Below are 20,258 nucleotides of genomic sequence, written 5' to 3' on the forward strand. Positions count from 1 at the left end.
TTGGGGCTTATATACTTTTTTTTTTTTTTTTAAGAGAGGGAGAGAGGAGGGGCAGAGGGGGAATCTTAATCAGGCTCCACACCCAGCATAGAGCCCGTGGCGGGGCTCGATCTCACAATCCTTAGATCATGACCTGAACCAAAATCAAGAGTCGGCCGCTTAACTGACTGAGCCACCCAGGCGCCCTGGTTGTGTACGAACTTAACGAGGTATGATGAAGTGTGGAGAAGAGGCTAGGCCGAAGAAGGGGTTTTGGGCTTCTCGATGAGCATTAAATTGTAGGAAGATGACTAGGAAATGTGTGGTAAGTAAGGATTGTTTAGTAAGGTTTGTTATGCAGATAAGAGTCCTCTCAGGTGGTAAGATTTATCCCTGAAGTAATTCTCTTCCTTGTGTGGGAAAGGGAAACACCTTTACAAAAGGAAATTTATGCCCTGCTTTTAGGCCTGATGGGGAGGGTAAGAGCTAATTGCTTCAGCTCAAAACAGTCTTTATGTCAAAGTGACATCTTTCGGGGTGACATACTCTGATCCCCTTCACCATGTTCCCTTCAGGGTTTATCAAGAAGCTTGGGAGTCCTGCAGTTCTAGTGAGGATAGGCTCGTCAGAGGAAGACAGATGTCAAGGGTGTCTTGCCAAGGAGCTGTGGCAAGGGCCCTGACAGACCACTGAAGTGTTTTCATTGTGAGGATTGCATGAGCTTGTGTTTAGACAGGATGACCTGGACACAGTGTGGAGACTGGGGTGGCGGGTGGGGAAGAGTGTGCCTCAATCCTATATGATACCTCACTCCTGGTTCTAATACTCTGCCCAAAGTTATTGATGATTTAGGGCTTAATGGACTTTATGGCATAGGCTGAGAATTTAACATATGTGTGTATATATGTACCTATGTATGTATGCACATATATACACACAAAGAGATAAATATCAATATTTGTATAGAAAATATGTTTGATTTCCAATGCAGTGACAGACTTCTCATTTGATTAGTAGAAAGCTTGAGGCCTGTCATGAAGTGTAGGGGATTTTGAGGTCCTCTGTGGTTTCCTTTTTTGCTGTGTCATCCATTAAAGATTTTCATATCTTGGTGGGGAAGAAATGAACTAGAATCTTTAGAAAATGTCTGTTTCAGTCCCAGTACCCATGGTGAGTCTGTCTTTGTATTTTCAATGAAATCTGTGCTAATTGGTCCCTCCTATTTTATAGTTGAGGAAGATGAGGTGCCCCTTGAAAAGCTGTTATATTGAGTCCCTTAGCCATAGATGGACTGGGGTATAGACAGCCCTCTCCTCATTTTATTTATTTATTTTTTTAATAAAGCCACAGTATACTCCTGGATACATGTGTCATGAAAAGTGATTTTTTTGGGGGGGGGGCCTTATACCCAGAGATCTTCCTAACATTTCGCACTTGCTTTCCACTTAAAAAAAAAAAAAATTTCATTTATTTATTTACTAAAGAGAGAGAGCAGTGGGGGTGGGGGAGAAGCAGAGGGAGAGGGACAAGCAGACTCCCCGAGAGCACGGAGCCCTCCTACGGAGCTTGATTCCATGACCCTGAGATCATGACCTGAGCTGAAATCAAGAGTCAGATGCTCAACCGACTGAGCCACCCAGGCGCCCCATGCTTTCCTCCTTTTTTTTTTAATGATTTTTATTTGTTTATTTGACAGAGAGAGACACAACGAGAGAGGGAACACAAGCAGGGGGAGTGGGAGAGGGAGAAGCAGGCTTCTCGCTGAGCAGGGAGCCTGATGGAGGGCTCGATCCCAGGACTCTGGGATCATGACCTGAGCGGAAAGCAGATGCTTTAACGACTGAGCCACCCAGACGCCCCTGCTTTCCACTTTTTAACACCACATTTATACTTATGTCTTTGGCTCATTTTTTAAGTAATCTCTACATCCAGTGTGGGGCTCACACTCACAACCCCGAGAGATCAAGAGTCCCACGCTCCACTGACTGAGCCAGCCAGGGCACCCCTGGCTCATTTTAGAAAGGGCAGACTGCATATATGGGCAGATTATGTGGGTATTGGTTTGACAGGAATTTCAGGCATGGTTTACTTTTCTTTTGATATTTCCTTGGTCCACAGGTGTGGAAAGTCTTTAGTGACCATTCAAGTAGTATGAATGGATTTCTTTGGTGATTGTTTTTGTATTGGTGTGTTATAGCATATCTTATTTCAAGCCCTTATAGATGACTCTATTTTAGAAAGCAGGGAAGTATGGGAACAAGACTCAGATTTCTCTTGTGCTTTGGGATTATATAGTCATTGTCTTCTTGGGTACTGGGTGGGGCAGAATTTGAGCCTTTCTGTGATCCAGCAAACAGAGTCCTAATACATAGGACTCATATGTGCCATCCCCTCCTTAATGTTAGCTTAGGTGTTTTTGTTTTTTTGTTTTGTTTTGTTTTTTAAAGCAATAGCATCCCTGTATACCAAAACCATTTTGTGTGCCTGCTTGATACCACAGGCTGAATATATACAGCATACTATGAAAATAGCCACACATTAAGGAGCTAGAGAAAATTAAACTTTAATTACTTGAGTACTTATATGCTTCCCCTTCTGGTTTGTTTTTCTCTTACCTAATGTTTACTGAAAGCTACTTGTTTGTGAATGCAGGACTCCCGTGATAACATATTCATGGGTATTTTCCATCTACATACACGATATAAAATGTAAGGTATTGAGAATGTATTTGGCACAAGGGTGCTAATATAGAATTAATATAAATGCCATTTATTCATCAAAAACTCATTGAGCATCTCTGTGCTAAGACAGAGAATTCCTGTCCTTAAAAAGCTCATCATCTACCTCCCACAACTGAAAGTAAAGCAATAATCATACTATGATGAGTTTTAAATCCTGACCAAAGAACCCAGAGAAGAAACACATTATGTAGCCTGAAAAAAGAAATGACTTCTAGGTAGCCTTTATTTTTTTCTCTCCTTCATGGATTGTGAGCCAAATGAAAGGAAAACTTTTTTCCAGCATTGCTTTTTAAATATTTCTCTTTTGGCTACTCTTTGTTGTGGTTTGCAGTGTTTGAGAAGAAATGATAACCCCTTCCTCCCCGCCCCCCACTGAAAACCTGCCTTTACTCTGCATCTTGAAAATACCTGCATTCCTCCTTTGTGGGACGACCTGAAACCGGCCAAGCGCTGCCTAAGTAGCCCCCACCCCCAGGGCTGCAGGAAACACCCAGCTGGACTGCAGTGTTCTGTCAATGGGAAATTCTTGGCCCCAATCACTTAACTCTTTTAACAACATCAGCACCGCATTTATGTGGTATTTCAGCCCCAAAAGTGATTTTACAAAATGGAGCGCATTTCCTCCTCAGAACTTCCGTGCAGGGTAGATGGGGCAGGCATTGTTAGCCCTCCTCTGGCTCTTTGTCTTATGCCTTTTTTTTTTTGCTCCCAGTTTCTTTTTATTGTGAGATACACCTAACATAAACTCTACAGTCTTCACCACTTTTCAGTGTACAGTTCACTGGTGTGCAGAACATTCCCACTGTAGTGTCACCCTCACCACCGTCCATCCGCCGAACTCTTTCATCTGGGAAAGCAGAAACTCAGTACTCGTTAGGCAATAATTTCCCACGGCCCTCTCTCCCCAGCCCCTGGCCACCACCTCTCTGCTTTCTGTGATTTGTAGCCGTTCTCTGTTTTTACACATGAGGACACTGAAATCCCTAGCGGTGAGCGAAGGGTCCAGCGTGTCGCTGTTTGCAAATGACCAGAACACCGGGGACAGAAACCCAGCAGGGTGATTGGTAGACTAGGTACCAGCTTTCCGTTAGAAATAAGAAAACCCTCCAATAGGGAAGGGATTTTTTTTTTTAAATTAAAAAACCAGCGAAATGAAATAGGAGCTGCCTATGTATCTCTTGTCAATCTGACATTCCATTGTTGTTTGTTTGAAAGACTGTGAAGGAGTACAGTTTGCTTTGCTTAAGGAAAGAATTTGAAAAGATACAGGCCCTGGTTTTAGTTTCCAGCTCTGTCTGATTTGCTCTGTCTGCGGGCAAGAGAAACAGCATCTGTTGGGGCAGTTTCTTTCTTTCTTTTTTTTTTTTTTCCCTGAAGAAACAGTGCTGCTGTCCATTTTCTTAGTGAGTAGGGTCTGGGGCATGTTTTATATTTTACATGAAAATGAGCTTCTGTAATTTTCAACTGTTCTTGCTTTGCTCTGGAGCTCTCATCCCCAGTGAGGACAGAAGAAAACATTAAGTTGTCAGTAAAAGATCCCATCATCTGTTCACATTTCAAATAGTCTCTTTTAGAGTGACGCAGGTTTTCTTGGGGGGAGTGGGAGAGGTAAGTGCCCAGTCAAGTAAAAATTTAAACTCTGTATCAGGCCTATATTTTCCTTCTCAAAGGTTCCCCCTGGCCCTCTCTCCCAATAGTACCTGGGTGCAGGAAGAAGTTCCATGGAGATAGAGCCCTACTCTGGGAATTGCCCTCTGGTGACAGCCCCATCCACTTGTTTTTGATTAACTTCTGTCGTCACTGTCTCTGTCACCAAAGCTCCTGTGATAGCTGGATCTTTTGGTATGCTCATGACCCCAAGGGCTTGGCATTCCCTGCTGGCATTGGCTGGTCCATGGGTGGCGGAGGTCCATGGCCACTCTCATTTGCCTTTTGCTCCAGGGTCATCCAAGTTGTCTTTTAAAAACACCTTATTTTGGGGGCGCCTGGGTGGCTCAGTTGGTTAAGTAACTGCCTTCGGCTCAGGTCATGATCCTGGAGTCCCGGGATCGAGTCCCGCATCGGGCTCCCTGCTCAGCGGGGAGTCTGCTTCTCCCTCTGACCATCTTCCCTCTCGTGCTCTCTATCTCTCATTCTCTCTCTCTCTCAAATAAATAAATAAAATCTTTAAAAAAAACCACCTTATTTTGCAATAATTTCAAACTGAGCAAAAGAGTATGAGAATAAGAGAACTTTTGCATATCGCTAATCCATTTTTAACATTTTGCCACATTTGTTTTATTATTCTTTCTCTGTATGCACATTATTTTATGTCTTTCTGAGTCATTTGGGAGTAGGATGCAGTCCAGAGAAGGTGGTCTAGAAGGGGGCATTGGAATCTTCCTCAAGTGAGCAAGGGAGGGAGTATTTGTTCTTTCCTTTTTATCTGCTTTCCTCCAACTCTCCTTTTTCCAGTTAAGCTTCTCCACGCTCTTGAACTCTTCCTTCTACTGAACTAGCTTTGAGTCCTTTCTATCCCTGGCTGTTGGCTCCTAGTTGCATTTCCAATTGTTAGTGCTCTTAGGACAGTGTGGTTCTCAGGCCAGGTGTGTTGTCGGGAGCAGATGGGAGTACTGCTGACTTCCACTTGCTCCTTTATCTGTTTATTCAGGCAGTCAGGGTCTCCACTTGTGTGGCAGGTCTGCCTGTGGACGCTTGGCAGACAGCTTGATGACATGCATGCAAGCTTTTGGTTGAACTTTTTTTTTTTTTTAAAGATTCATTTATTTATTTTAGAGGGGGAAAGAGAGAGAGAGAGAGAGAACGTGTGCACTAGGGGGTGGGGGGAGAGGCAGAGGGAGAGGGAGAGGGAGAGAGACTCCTCAAGCAGACTCCCCGCTGAGCGTGGAGCCCTAAAGGGCCTTGAGTCCAGGACCCTGAGATGATGACCTGAGCTGAAGTCAAGATTTGGGCACTCAACCAACTGAGCCACACAGGTGCTCCTAGTTGGACTTTTGATCCAGATTTAGGAACTTATAAAGAAGATAAAAAAAGATGTGACTTGTGGCTCAGTCAGTTAAGCATCTGCCCCTGGCTCAGGTCATGATCCTAGGGTCCTGGGATCGAGCCCCACATTGGGTTCCTTGCTCTCTCTCTTGCTCTCTTTCTCAAATAAATAAATACAATCTTAAAAAAAAAAAAAAGATGTGACTTAGCAACATGGTGGTAAAAAGTTGTAAGTTATTTAAAATCTATAATTATTCTCAGATATCATCTTTGAGATAATGAACTGTATGACTTTATGTATCTGACATCTGATATAGTGCCTGCAATGTGGTGCTGTAGATGTTGGTGAGTGAAAATTAAACTTTAATTGACTAAATTTAACCCTTTCATTTGGTGCATTACTTTTTTAGACTGTGGTCCATTCCCTGCTACCTTTTCTAGCTTTATATATTTGTTTTTGCAGAGTTAGTTCCCTTGTTTTTTATCTTAATCCCAATTTCTAATAAAAATGTAAAGTGAGGGTAAAAGGAAGTACCTTTCCAGTGAATCCATCTACTTTAATGGACCTTCACTTTCCATCTCTGGTATAAGCATATAGCTTGTTGATGTGCACACGGGCCCCGTGTACTGCATTTTTCAGATCCGCCAAAGATGGAAATGGGGTTAGAATTGAGAACCCATGATAGTGTCTACTGATTTCTGCCTGTGAGAGCCAGTTCCTTTCCGTAAAGGAATAAACCCATTTTTAGCAAATAGGTAGATACCTTAAAAATGAGGTTGAGATCATAAATGTATATATAAAATAACAAGTTTGAAAACAATTTAGGAATGTATTATTACAGGTATTTTAAGTTCAAAACGTAAAATAGCTTGGAAATGTGTTGTCAGTGTAGGAAACAGAAAAGATAAAATTAGAAAAACTGCAACATTGAAGTACTGACTTTTTCAAAGTAGTGAAAATTTGGAAGAGTTCGATAAGGTCTAAAATTACATTAGAAACACATTGGGCAGTGATGTGTTCTAACTTCCTCACATGGAAAGGACTAAAAATAATATACTGTTCTTGTATTTTTTCCAGAGAACTATTGTAAGCTGTGTGTGATAGTAGAGGGGGTGATCAGAGGGTGTTTCCTTAAATTAATATTTGAATGTCCCCTTCATGAATTTGAACTTAACCTGCTCAAAATATATACTTTTCCCCCAATTATTAAAAATAGTGCATGATCATTTTCAAAACTTTGAAAAAACATCGAAAAGCACAAAGAATATAAAAATCACCCAAGCCCTACAGATAATATGAAAGAAAGTTTACAGTTTTGATTGTAGTAAGCCCAAGCATGGACTATTTGGGGGCAGGTTAGTTAGTTTATAAATTCATTAGTATCTGACTTAATAGAATAATTATATACTTTGTTGGCCCTTGTCCTTGGTTTTTTCCGGCTTTGTAGGTCCTCCCTATAAAGGAACAGGACTTGAGTGGAGAGAAAATGGTGGCATTCCTTTGCTTTGATTCTGTAGCACCGGTGACAGGCTGGGGTTGAGGTTGGCAGTGCAGTGTCTTTGGGGGTACCTGTTGATTTCTGGGCCGTTCTTGGTCTACCAGCTGCAGCAGCCACACCTCCCCTCTTCTTTGATCACAGGCTGTGAGAATGGCTATTTGAAGGAATCATCCATTGGGCAGAATTGGTTCTGGTGAGCAGTTTTCTTTAGTAAGAAACACAAGCTGATCATATGGTCAAAAATACTAAGCAGCAGATTTCCTGGAAACCTGGTTGTGGTGTCCACTGGAGTCTTGTGTTTATAATTCCAGTGGACACCATCTAGACTGTAGATTATATAAATGGTACCTCCTAGAGCATAACACTTGGCCTGTTTACTTTCATTCCTTTCTCCCCATAAGACAAATATTAACTTTGATGAAAAAGCTTAAAGGATACTAAGTGTCTTTTTATTAATTTTTGGAATTTCATTCCACTTTTTCCTTCTTTTTAAAATGGGCTAGCAGAGCGCCTGGGTGGCTCAGTTGGTTAAGTGTCTGCCTTCGGCTCAGGTCATGACCTCAGGGTTCTGGGATCAAGCCCAGCATCAGGCTCCCTGCTTAGTGGGGAAGTCTGCTTCTCCCTCTCACTCTGCCTCTGTGCTCTTTCTCTCTCAAAAAAATAAATAAAATCTTAAACAAAAATGGGCTAGCTTTGGGGCGCCTGGGTGGCTCAGTTGGTTAAGTATCCCAGAGTCCTGGGATCAAGCCCCACGTCAGGCTCCCTGATCAGCGCAGAATTTGCTTCTCCCTCTCCCTCTGCCCCTCCCTCACTCATGCTCTCTCTCAAATGAATAAATAAAATCTTTTTTAAAAATGGGTTAGCTTTTATTTCATTGTTCAGGAACATAGCACGTTGTGTTGGATTTATTGGGGAAATTAAATTTGAATTGATTCTGCTAATTATGATTTGAATTAGAGGAAAAACTATTAAAAAATAGCTGTAAGCTTTTCATTTGAAAATAGTTTTACCTAGTGATTAAAAATTAGAGCAGTATGAAACTCAAGAATAAAAAGACAAATAGCCCATTTAAAAAATGGCCAAAGAACCTAATAGACATTTCTCCAAGGAAGATATACAAATGGCCCTTAAGTACCTAAACAGATGCTCAACATCATTAGTCATTAGGCAAATGCAAGTCAAAAGCACAAGGAGATACCATCACACCCACTAAGATGGACAATAATAAGCATTGGTCAAGATATGGAGAAATTGGAATGCTCCTACATTGCTGGTAAGAATGTAAAGTCACATGGCCACTTGGAAAAATGGTCTGGCAGTTTTTTGAAATGTCAAATATAAACTTACCATATGATTCAGCAATTATCTTCCTAGGTATATGCCCAAGAAAAATGAAATATATTTCTACACAAGAACTTGTACATGAATGTTAATAGCAGCGTTATTCAAAATACCTAAAAAGTGGGGGGCACCTGGGTGGCTTAGTTGGTTGTGTGTCCGACTCTTGATTTCAGCTCAGGTTATGATCTCAGGTCATGGGATTGAGCTCTGCATCCGGCTCTGCTTGGCAGGGAGTCTGCTTGACATTCTTTCTCTCTCCTTCTGCCCCTCCCCCCACTCTTGCACACAAGTGCTCTCTCTCCCTCTCTCTCTAAAATAAATAAATCTTTTAAAAAAATACCCCCAAAGTGGAAATAACACATATATCCATCAACTAATAAAATGATAAAATGTGTTCTATCCAGACACTGGAATATTATTTGGCAATAAAAAGGAATGAAGTACCGATATATCATCAACATGTATATTGAAGACGTTATGCTAAGTGAAAAAGCAAGTCACAGAAGACCACATATTGTATAAGTCCATTAATATGAAATGTCTGGGCTAGAGAAAATCTGTAGATACTGAAAGCAGATTAGTGGTTGCCTAAAACTAGAGGTGGAGCGGGAAATGCAGAGTGAGTGCTAATGGATAGATGCAGGGTTTCTTTTGGGTGACAAAATGTTGTAAAGTCAGACTGTGATGATAGGGGCACCTGGGTGGCTCAGTCATTTAGGCATCTGACTCTTGGTTACCGCTCATGATCTCAGGGCTTTTGGATTGAGCTGGTGCTCAGCAGGGAGTCTGCTTGAAATTCTCTCCCTCTTTCTCCCCCGTGCTCCTCCCCCAACTTTCTCTCTCAAATAAATAAATAAATAAAATCTTAGATTGTGGTGATAGTTGAACACCTCTAAGAATAGACTAAAAGCCCTTGATTGTATACTTTAAATGGGTGAATTGTATGGTCTGTGAATTATAGCTCAATAAAGCTGTTTAAAAACTTAAAAAAAAAAAAGCATAAAATCATGGCAAAAGAAGGACAGGGGCGCCTGGGTGGCTCAGTTGGTTGAGCAACTGCCTTCGGCTCAGGTCATGATCCTGAAGTCCCGGGATCGAGTCCCGCATCGGGCTCCCTGCTCGGCAGGGAGTCTGCTTCTCCCTCTGACCCTCACCCCCTCATTCTCTCTCTCTCTGTCATTCTCTCTCTCTCAAAAATAAATAAAATTAAAAAGACAAATTTTCCAACATAATTGAAAATATTGAAATACGATGTATTGTTTTTCTTATCCTCTATTAACCCACTAACAATATTTTTCACTAGCCAGAAATCCATTCCTTCTAACTTATGAATATAACATCTAGCTTATACTCAGGAGTAGAGCGGTCAAGTGATTCTATTCAGTTAAATTTTTAATAATTGCGCTTACTTTGGTGGTACAGATTCTAAAATTGAAGCACTCTAAGGAGCATTAACATGGAGGATATCTGAACCTCAGTGCAGTGTTCCATATATTAGAAACATTTATTAAAGGAAATAAGATAAGACCTGAATAAATGTGTGTATAGATGTGAGAATGTAATATTGTAGAGATAGTGTTAAAAAGCAAAATTCAGTCTACGGCCATACCACCCTGAACGTGCCTGATCTCATCTGATCTCGGGAGCAAAGCAGGGTCAGGCCTGGTTAGTACTTGGATGGGAGACTGCCTGGGAAGACCGGGTGCTATAGGCTAAAAAATCCAAAACAAAACAAAACAAAAAACAAAATTCAGCCTAGTAAATTTGAAGATCTAATTGGCTTTATTAAACAATTCATGACTTGGGCAGCATCCCATCTAGCAAGTAGAGAGGAGCTCTGAGGAGTTGTACAAAATGGAAGGATTTTATAGGAAGAAGGGTGGGTCAAGACAGTTGTTAGCAAAAGGAAACATGGATTGTTCCAGGCAAGGTCGTTTTCCCTTAAGGAGGAAGAGTAGCAGGTCTTACCATGCAGATTACCTCATCTTCCTTTGGGGAATGGAGAGGGCCCCTGTGGCCACTCATTGCAGACTCACTGGCCCAGATGAGGAAAATTCCTGACTGACTGGGTAAGACTACTTTTCTGGGGGAGGTTGAAACTAGAATCAGATTAGTTATTAAACCCCAGTTTGGGACTCGCCTAGGAGACACCATTTCCTTTCTTTTTTTTCCACTTTATTTCATTCTAGCTGCTCAGTGGCTGGAGCTGCTGTGTTGCTGGTATTAAAAAGATGCCAACAGAGGTAGCTGTGTCTCGCCCAGGGGCCTGGCCCACTCTGAATACATGCTCCCAAATAAGGGGCAGGTAACAAATTATGTTAGAGTAACTGTGATAAAGCAACTCTATTTGTCAAGAAGAAAAGATTCAGGATAAATTAAACATATAATGAAGGAAACTAGAATATGTCACCCCATGATTTGACCTAAAAATCATTTTGAGCTGAAGGCTGTCAAGAAGCAGTAAACACTGGAAAAGCTCCCCCTTTCCTGCCTATAGGCCAGAAACAAATTCTCCATTTACTGGAGAAAGACATTTGTATCAGCTCAGACAATCTGCAAACCTTTTTAAAGTAACCCTTGTCTTCCTAGTTCCTTCTTCATCATTTACTATTCCAAGCCCCAACCCCTTTGTCTTGCCAATTCTTCACAAATATAAAAAGCTTCCTGCTTCTTTGGGGTCTTCGTTCTCTTGGGAAGGCTCCCATGTACGGACAAATTCAATAACATTTATATACTTTTTTCCTGTTAATCTGTCTTTGTCCGTTTTATTTTCAGGCCCAGTCAGGGACTCTAAGAGGGTCAAGGAAAACTTTTTCCTTCCTTACAATAATATTCCATTTTAATAAAGTATAGAAATACATGTATAGATTTACTTGGGAAAAGATCTGGGAGGATATTTATATGCAGGATACAATGTTGTCTTTGGGTGGAGAGCTGTGGGGGTGATTTAATTTCTTTTTTTGTGTATTAGAGTAAACAAAATAAGTTTGTTTTATTGGTGCTGTATTTCAGAAATGTTCACCATGTAACAGCACATAGATTTTTGTTATTTGATTTATAAAATTGATTAGACATGGAGGTGAGATGTACAAAATAATTGAAGGGCTTATGTTGTATACTTGAATTTATGTGGACTTTTCCTGTAAGACAAAGAAATAAAAACCTCATTCTGGTTTTTTGTTTTTTTTTATTAATAGGTTTTCTCGCACAGATATGGCAACAAGCAGCCGTCCCTTTGCATCCTTTGATACAAAACTGGCCTCTGGACGGCTCGGATCATCTAATGTGAGCAGGTTAGGAAGAGGGTGCAGGTGTTTTCGGGACAACAGCGGGGAGCAGTCCAGCCCTTTGGTGAATTGTAATGTTGATGTTAGAACAGGGCTTTGTATTTTACTGACTGGCGAAATAGGCAGGTGTAGTGTCCATTTTACAAATTAGGGAAGGAGAGACAGAGCTGCTAAGGGACATGTCAATGGGTGGCGCTGTTACATAAAAAGAAAAGTAAATTCAACATTTGGGGCACAGCTCTCTTTGGAGTCTTTTTTATCTTAAAATTTTTTAAATCATTGATTTCATTTATAAAATAATATAACCACATTGCCAAGCATCCACCATAAATATGACCTCTTAAACTGTATTCATTCTCATCTTTTTCCTGGGCATGTGCTTCTCTCTGTTATGGAGGCAGCCATGGGGTTTTCACTGGATGTTGTAGTATGATTATTTTTCTACTTACATTCTTCTTGTAACCTTGGCTTAAAGAGCATTTTAAGAAACATTGATTATAGAAAATTCAGGAAATATAGAAAAGCACAAAGGAGAGAGAAAAATGTATATTACCATCACTGTAACTTTGTGTGTGTGTGTGTGTGTGTGTGTGTGTGTGTGTGTCCTTTCTTTTTCTCTTCATATATAGAGCAAGTTCTTTTTATTATTATTATTAATTGGGATCACATTCGATATACTATTTAGTAACCTGCTTTTTAAAAATTTTATTATTTTTTGCCCTGCCCCTCCACCTTATTTTTTGTGTCTGTTTTTAAAAGTTAATGTATCATGACATTTTTCCTTTCCATTAATATTTTTGGTAATATCACATTTGCTAAGTAATATTCCTTTCCTGCCCATTCTAGAATTAATATAATGAGTTGTTTCTTTTCGAACATGTATATTGTTCGTTTATCAGAGATTAAAGACAACTCTGTGAAAGCTATGTTTTAGTACCATGAGAAAGGGCTTTTTATCTATCCTTGTAGGGTTATTAAACTTTAAGTTGTAGCATTTGATATTTTGCATTTGAAATTTCAGCTACTTGTAAGTGTGTTTATAACACTCATGAATTTGGCATTTTGCCTTAGGACTCAGCTCTCACAGTACAACAAAGGGGTGCAATAATTTGAGGATCGATGACTGGAAATGAAGCTGAAAATAACTCCTAAGGATTTTAAGGCGTTTATTTTTCACATTACGATTTCATTCCATATGTCTCTGCTTATGGAAATCTGAGCTTTCTTTAGAAATATGAGTCTCTCCCTCAGGGTTAACCTCTAACTCATCTGATAGTTTCCTAAGTAACTACTGCATCAACATTTATAGATCTTCTTAGATTTACGGTGGGCTTACATCCCCAATGAGCCCATCGTGAACTGAAAATGCCTTTAATAGCCCTAACCTATTGAACATCATAGCTTAGCCTCACCTACCTTAAATGTGCTCAGAACACTTAACATTAGCCTGCAGTTGGGCAAAATCATCAGAACCTATTTCTGGTAGAAGAGTAACTGAAGTGGGATTTTGTTTCTATGTTTGAAGGAATGAATTTGGAGAGGTTGGGGGCATGGACCTTTGACTTTAAGCTCTTTTAAATAAATCATCATCCTGCTCATTTACTTACTGAAATATTTTCCTATTAAAAGTTGTTACACAGAGGCGCCTGGGTGGTTTAGTTGGTTAAGCATCTGACTCTTGATCTTAGCTCAGGTCTTGATTTCAGGGTCCTGAGTTCAAGCCCTGTGTTGGGCTCCATGCAGGACATGGAGCTTATTTAAAAAAAAAAAAAAAAAAAGTTACACAAAACATTTTGTAGAAGGCTCTAATTTTATTTTATTTTATTTTATTATTATTTATTTGTTTATTTTGGTGGGTGGGAAGGGCAGAGGCAGAGGGAGAGCGAGAATCTTAAGCAGGCTCCATGCCCGACACAGGGCTCAATCACACTCTGAGATCATGACCCGAGCTGAAATCAAGTCAGTCTCCCTGAGGGCCTAATTTTAAAGAGCAAAATTTCCATCAATCATAAATAACAGATAAGTTTTAATAAAGGGTAAAATCATATTGATTATACAGATGTAAAAATAAACACATTTGAAAGATTTTATTTAACTCATTAATCAGTGAGGGAACTAGGCAGATTTTATAATTGATTCAAAGGAGAAATCGAAACAGCACAAATTTATATGGAGTAAAAGAGTGTTGAAATTAATGTCCAAAGTCAGTAAAACTACAGTGAAGGAGGTAATTGAACCTCTCCTAGTCAGGGATAGAATTTGCATGTCTAAAGGCAATTATTTTGCATCGCTATCACTTAAAATTTACAGAGTTGCAATTCAACACTAAAAAACCAAAACCGATTAAAAAATGGGTGGAGGACCTGAATAGACATGCAGATGGCCAACAGACACATGAAAAGATGCTTAACCTCACTAATCATTGGAGAAATGCAAATCAAAACCTCAGTGAGATACCAATTATATCTGTCAGAATGCCTAAAAAAAACACAAAAAACCATAACAAATGTTGGCCAGGATGTGGAGAAAAGAGAGCCCTCGTGCATTATTGGTGGGAATATAACCTGGTGTGGCCGCTGTGGAAAACAGTATGGAAGTTCCTCAAAAAGGTAAACATAGAAATACCATATGATCCATTTTCACTACTGGGTATTTACTCAAAGAAAGCGAAAACACTAATTCAAAAAGATATATGCACCCCATGTTTATTGCACAGTATTTACAATAGCCAAGATACGGAACATACGGACAGCCAAGTGTCCAGCCATAGATAATATGGACAAAGAAGATGTGGTGTATATGTACAATGGAATATCACTCAGCCGTAGAAAAGGACGATATCTTGCCTTTTGCAACAGCATAGATGGACCTAGAGGGTATAATGTTAAGTGAAATAAGTCAGACTGAGAAAGACGAATAACCATGTGATTTCACTTATGTGTGGAATCTAAAAAACAAAACAAATGGATAAACAAACAAAAAGACCCATAAATATGGAAAACAAACTGATGGTTGCTAGAGGGAAGGGGGGGTGGGTCGATGGGCAAAATGGGTGAGGGAGAGTGGGAGATACAGGCTTCCACTTAGGGAATAAATAAGTCGTGGGAATAAAAAGCACAGCATAGGGAATATAGTCCGTGATACTAGAAAAGCATTGTGTGGTGACGGATGGTAGCTACATTTGTGGTGAGACTAGCGTAACTATAGAAAAGTTGAATCACTGTTGTACACCTGAAACTTATGAAACATTGTGTGTCCACTGTACTCTAATTTAAAAAGAAAACACAGTTTTCGGAGTTGCAAGTCAGTTCCCTGGAATCAAAAAGCAATCCAAAGGGGTCTCTTCTACAGTATAGAGAATCATGCATAGTTTTCCGCTGACACACGTTTTTTCCCCCTGCATGATCAAACTAAAACACAATAACTTTCCCTCTCCTATGAGTAAAGGTAGTTCCCACGCTTGTGGTCTTTGTGCCTGCTATGAGCCTTGTTTGTCAGTTTCTTCCATCCTCACAACAGCTTCATGAAGTAGGCAGTGGTGGTGTTCCCATTTTACAGATGAGCAAGTCAGGCTTCAGAAGGTTAAAGACATTGCTACTAAGTGGTAGAGTTAGAACTCCGGCCTTTCTTTCTCCAAAGTGTCATGTGAACACACACGTGCAGCAACATGCTCATAGTAAAAGCTATAGAAATACTGTGTATTTTTTTCTTGGTCTTTAGGTCAACATCAAACAAGGTGGATCTCAAGTGTGGCCTAGAAGAATGTGCGGTGGCATTGAACTTATTTCTAAGTAACAAATTTACAGATGCCTTAGAATTGCTTCGACCGTGGTAATTAACTGTATTTCTTTCAGATAAAATATATATTTTTCAGATGTTTCTGATGATTCTTTCTTTGATGTCATGATTGTCAGTTAATTTATCTGCATGTCTACCTGAATATTTCTAAGCTAATTTGGTTGAGACCCCCTACTGGTTGGTCAGTTTTAATATCCAGTTAAGAAATCTGTCTTTTCAAATTTAATCAGTAGAAAGTTTCTGATTCTTTCTCATATTTTAATTTATATTTGTGTTCAAATATTGTTATTGTATGTAGTTTTGTAGAGCTTCCTTTTCCTTTCTTCAGTGAAATGTTTTTATGGATATGCCTCTAAAGCTTAAATATCATTGAAAAAAGTTTCCTTTGAAATGGGATAAAAAGAACTAAAATATGCTAATCTCAAATGTTAAAAAGAAATTTAAAATAATAAAAAATGTTATTGGGACTCCCTATTTATGTGATAAACAAGTTAAGCAGTTTAATTTCAGCTAATAATACCTGTTCATTTTTCAAATGTGGCAGCAACTCCCGTGCTCAGCCCTGATACTAGGCTTGTCACCTTGACCACAGTCCCCAGCTCTACAGTGTGCCTGGAGCTTGACAGGAATAATCTTACATTGTGCCTTCAAACACAGTCACTTGCCTGGATGAAGTTTAGACCTTATATAATAGTTTTTTAGAAGGTTACTTGGGCCCATAGTAGGAATCTCATTTCTTTGGTCAGTAGGGTATGTGATTTTGATCATAGACTTTCAGTCTTAGCTACACTCATGGTGGTGAGCATTGCATAATATATAGAATTGCCAAATCACTGTGTCGTACACCCGAAATGTATGTCAACTGCACACTGCAATTAAAAAAAAATTACATTACCTCCTGAGAAGCTGCTGTGGTAATTCTCTTTTGATGTAGAGGAGCTGTGATCAATGAGTATTTCAGAGGTTAGGAACAGATGATAAAATAGATGGTACAGTCCACAGCTGAAGGAAATTGTCCAGCGTTGTCTTCAACACTTGTCTGCCCTGCCTGTCTCCTGCCTCATTTTCCTCTGTCCTTGCCAGTCCCTCAGACTTCTTTCTCTCTCTATCTTCTGTCTCTACTTCTCTGTCTTCCTTTCTCAACCTGCCTGCCTGTCTCCTTTGTGTTTTTATTCACACAGGACTCCTTTTTTTCTCTGTCTCAGACACCCAGCTTGTTGTAACATGGAATGAAAAGAAGTGATTATTTTATTTGGTCAAATTTTATATCCTCTGATCTTTATGCAAGTTTCACTGTTAACATATGTTTTTCCCACTTGAATCGCTTGAATCGTTTTCCTCTTGGAGCTTTTGGTTTAAAATGTGAGGTTTAAAACCACAGTAAATGATTAACTTTAGGCTGATCTTAACTCCTTGCAGGGTTTTTTGAACAGCCAGTGACCTCACTAGTCAGGCCAAACTGCAAATTACCAAAGGATGTTTAGACTGTTTCCATGGGGGAAAAGAATAATGTGGCCAGCATTTGTTTTCATAGCCATGGGCTGTTGGGCATTATATTTGAATTAAAAACAAAATCATGCATTAATATCTTAAATCTTGTAACAGATTGACCTAATGAGAAGTTTTGAGAAAGAAATGGTGAGGTTTTCACAGCGCGAAAGTCTGGGATGTGCCGTACATTAAGACTAATTAATGCCCTTCTCTGAAAAACAAACTGAGGGTTCTAGAGGGGAGGGGGGTGTGGAGATGGGTTAGCCTGGTGATGGGTATTAAAGAGGGCACGTACTGCATGGAGCACTGGGTGTTATACGCAAACAATGAATCATGGAACACTACATCAAAAACTCATGATGTAATGTATGGTGATTAACATAACAATAAAAAATTTAAAGAAAAAAAAAGACTAATTAATGCCCTTAAGAATCCAAGCAATTCTCTGGGCCCCTGGGTGGCTCAGTTGGTGAAGACTCTGCCTTCAGCTCAGGGATCAAGCCCCATGACGGGCTCCCTGCTCGGTGGGGAGTCTGCTTCTCCCTCTGCCCCTCACCCCCCTCGTGCTCTCTCTCTCTCTCTCTCTCTCTCAAATAAGTAAATAAAATCTTAAAAAAAAAAAAAAGAATCCAAGCAATTCTCAACTGATAATTTAGTAATTGGAATTGTCAAGAACTTTAATAAGGAATTGTAGATAATGGGATTAGATTAGATATGAGGTCTAAAATGTACTTTGCCTGGGCCCATTGTGGCTGACCTAATTTATTGCAAAAATCTTGCTTTTCTTTGGCCTCTGGCTGGGAATGGAAAGGAGCTTTTTTTTTCTTTTTTTTTAAATGACTGTCCGAAAATATATCAAAATCTCTCTGTCACAAAATGCATTTCCAGGGGCCTTTATTTTAGTACTTATATCAGAGCTAAAGATAGTAAGTATATTGCCTGGTGTTCAACTGGGAAAAATTGGTTTGCTTTGAAAGAAAAGAATCCGCAGGCTGCCCCCTTGTGCTGAAACAGGGCAAAACAATTGGCGGCTTCTGCTTTAACCTGGAACATTCTGTGCTGCCTCTGTAGGCTTAATTTGGAAAGTCCTTAATACTTGAGTTTTTTAGGACATGCCTTTCTCAGTCTATATTATTTTAGTGATCATGGTGTCTGAGTACAAGTTATCACTATCAAAGTCATCACATGCATTTATTAGGATCTCTCCTGATTAGTATCAGACAAGACGTGCATGCTTTTAAGTTGAGTTGGGATGTATTAATTCCCTGTGTTTTGCCCCCAGGGCTAAGGAGAGTATGTACCATGCCTTGGGCTACAGTACTATTGTGGTGTTGCAGGCGGTCATGACCTTCGAGCAGCAGGACATCCAAAACGGCATTTCTGCCATGAAGGACGCATTACAAACCTGCCAAAAGTATGAACTGAGTAATTAAATACTTGAGATAAAACTACAAACCTTTATGTCTGTGTAACAATGTGAGTGTGGTTTGCCTGATGGAGAGAGCTCTGTTTGAAATTCACCCCAATTGTAGTAAGGGGCTTGTACTTCAAAGCTTCCTAGCCTCACATAGTTCTATGTAATAGAGTTAAAATTTCCTATTAGGAATTATAGTTGATTCTTGTTTGGCCAAACACTTGGCATCTATACCTCCACCTTTTTCTTCTTCCTTTCTTTTCTTTCCCTCCCTCCCTTCCTTCCTTTCTTACTTCCCTTCCTCCTTCCTCCTTCCTCCCTTCCTTCCTTCCTTCCTTCCTTCCTTCCTTCCTTCCTTCCTTCCTTCCTTCCCTCCCTTTCCTTCCCTTTCCTTCCTTCCTGAGAAGAACTGAGGGAGATGTCTGTGGGGTCAGCAGCATGCATCTCTCAAGGGTCTCCCTGGGGTGGATGATTTCAGCTACCGCCTGCCACGCGAGGCCGAGCAAGGAACACTCTTCTTTTATGTGGGAGATGCTGCCTATTCAGAAGGGAGAGCTGTATTTGCCTAAAAGGACATATTTGAACACCTCTGGTTGGTGAAAATGAGACGGATTTTCAGTTTTATTTTAATCTTTGCTCTGTGTGTATAGCAAGACCCCAGCAACAGCTGTTAACTAGCATTGGTGAAGTTTAACATGAAACTATGTCCTCATGTAATTATGTTGCAACCCTACAAATGAAGAGAGTTTCCAAATACTGCCCTCTAAGTGATTCTTAACCTGTGGATACCTCTTACCCCAGAAATATCGATTTCAGCCATACAGATAAGGGCAGGTGCTTGGCAGGGTTAGCATTCATTGTTTTGTGTGGGTTTGTCCACACGTGTCCAGTAAGCACGGATGGAGTGCCCACAGGATGCTAGCCCAGTGCTGGCGCTGGGTGTGCGGTGTTGAAAAAGGGTGGTTTCTGCACTACAGACTTCAGGGTTTAGAGTTTCTCCTTGGTAACTCTTTGGTGTGACTGTGACAAAAATGAATGTCAAAGGAAAATGAGCCTGGCCTGATTTATTGTCATTTTTTCTTTCTGTTTCCCATCTCCCCTTCTGCTTATTGTCCACAGATACAGGAAAAAATGCACAGTTGTAGAATCTTTCTCAAGTCTTCTTTCTAGGGGATCATTGGAACAGCTGACTGAAGGTAAGACTCATTTAAAGATGAAGTTTTTCCTGTCTTTGAAAATTAAAACATGATCATACTCATAAAGTTCAGTACTTAAGTGTAGAATAAAAAGGAAATGGAAAATCTTTTTCTCTTTGCCATCATACTCACCCTGCAGAAGTAACCGCTGGCAATAGTTGGGTTAATGGCCCAGGATTCCCCATGTAGCAGAGTGGGATTCAAAGCTGATCTGCCTTTTTGTAAGCCACAGTTCTTTCCACTGTACCCCACACTTTCTCTGATAGGCTTGTAGAAAAGGGAACAAAATGTTCACATATGGATGAGGGAAATGATGAATCATTCCTCTTTAGACATCTTGAAAGTAGATGGTGCTGTGTTCTTATCTTTTTATAATGTTTTTGTACATGGCACTTCAGAAAATCTGGAATAATTTACGTATTTACTTATTACTAACTATTAAAAAAGAAAACAAACAATGAGATACTGCTGTACACCTATTAGAATGTCCATAATCTAAAATACCAACAACACCAAATGTTGGCAAA

General features: G+C 39.9%; 1 protein-coding gene and 1 pseudogene across 5 annotated transcripts in view; both read left to right on the forward strand.

Annotated features, from left to right (window-relative positions):
• TTC39B (tetratricopeptide repeat domain 39B) overlaps positions 1-20,258 on the forward strand; it is a 119,128-nt gene that overhangs the window by 56,297 nt on the left and 42,573 nt on the right. For 4 of the 5 annotated variants that reach the window (XM_027616133.1, XM_027616134.1, XM_027616137.1 and 1 more), the window contains 4 exons: positions 11,743-11,838; positions 15,553-15,663; positions 18,404-18,535; positions 19,655-19,731. In XM_027616133.1, coding sequence (XP_027471934.1) covers positions 11,743-11,838; positions 15,553-15,663; positions 18,404-18,535; positions 19,655-19,731 — 416 coding nt within the window. The remainder of the gene's footprint in view (positions 1-11,742; positions 11,839-15,552; positions 15,664-18,403; positions 18,536-19,654; positions 19,732-20,258) is intronic. The other variant, XM_027616135.1, reaches the window with a different exon arrangement.
• Positions 10,141-10,259, forward strand: LOC113935158 (annotated as a pseudogene).

Source organism: Zalophus californianus, chromosome 13, assembly GCF_009762305.2.
Source record: "Zalophus californianus isolate mZalCal1 chromosome 13, mZalCal1.pri.v2, whole genome shotgun sequence".
Taxonomy (NCBI): Eukaryota; Metazoa; Chordata; class Mammalia; order Carnivora; family Otariidae; genus Zalophus; species Zalophus californianus.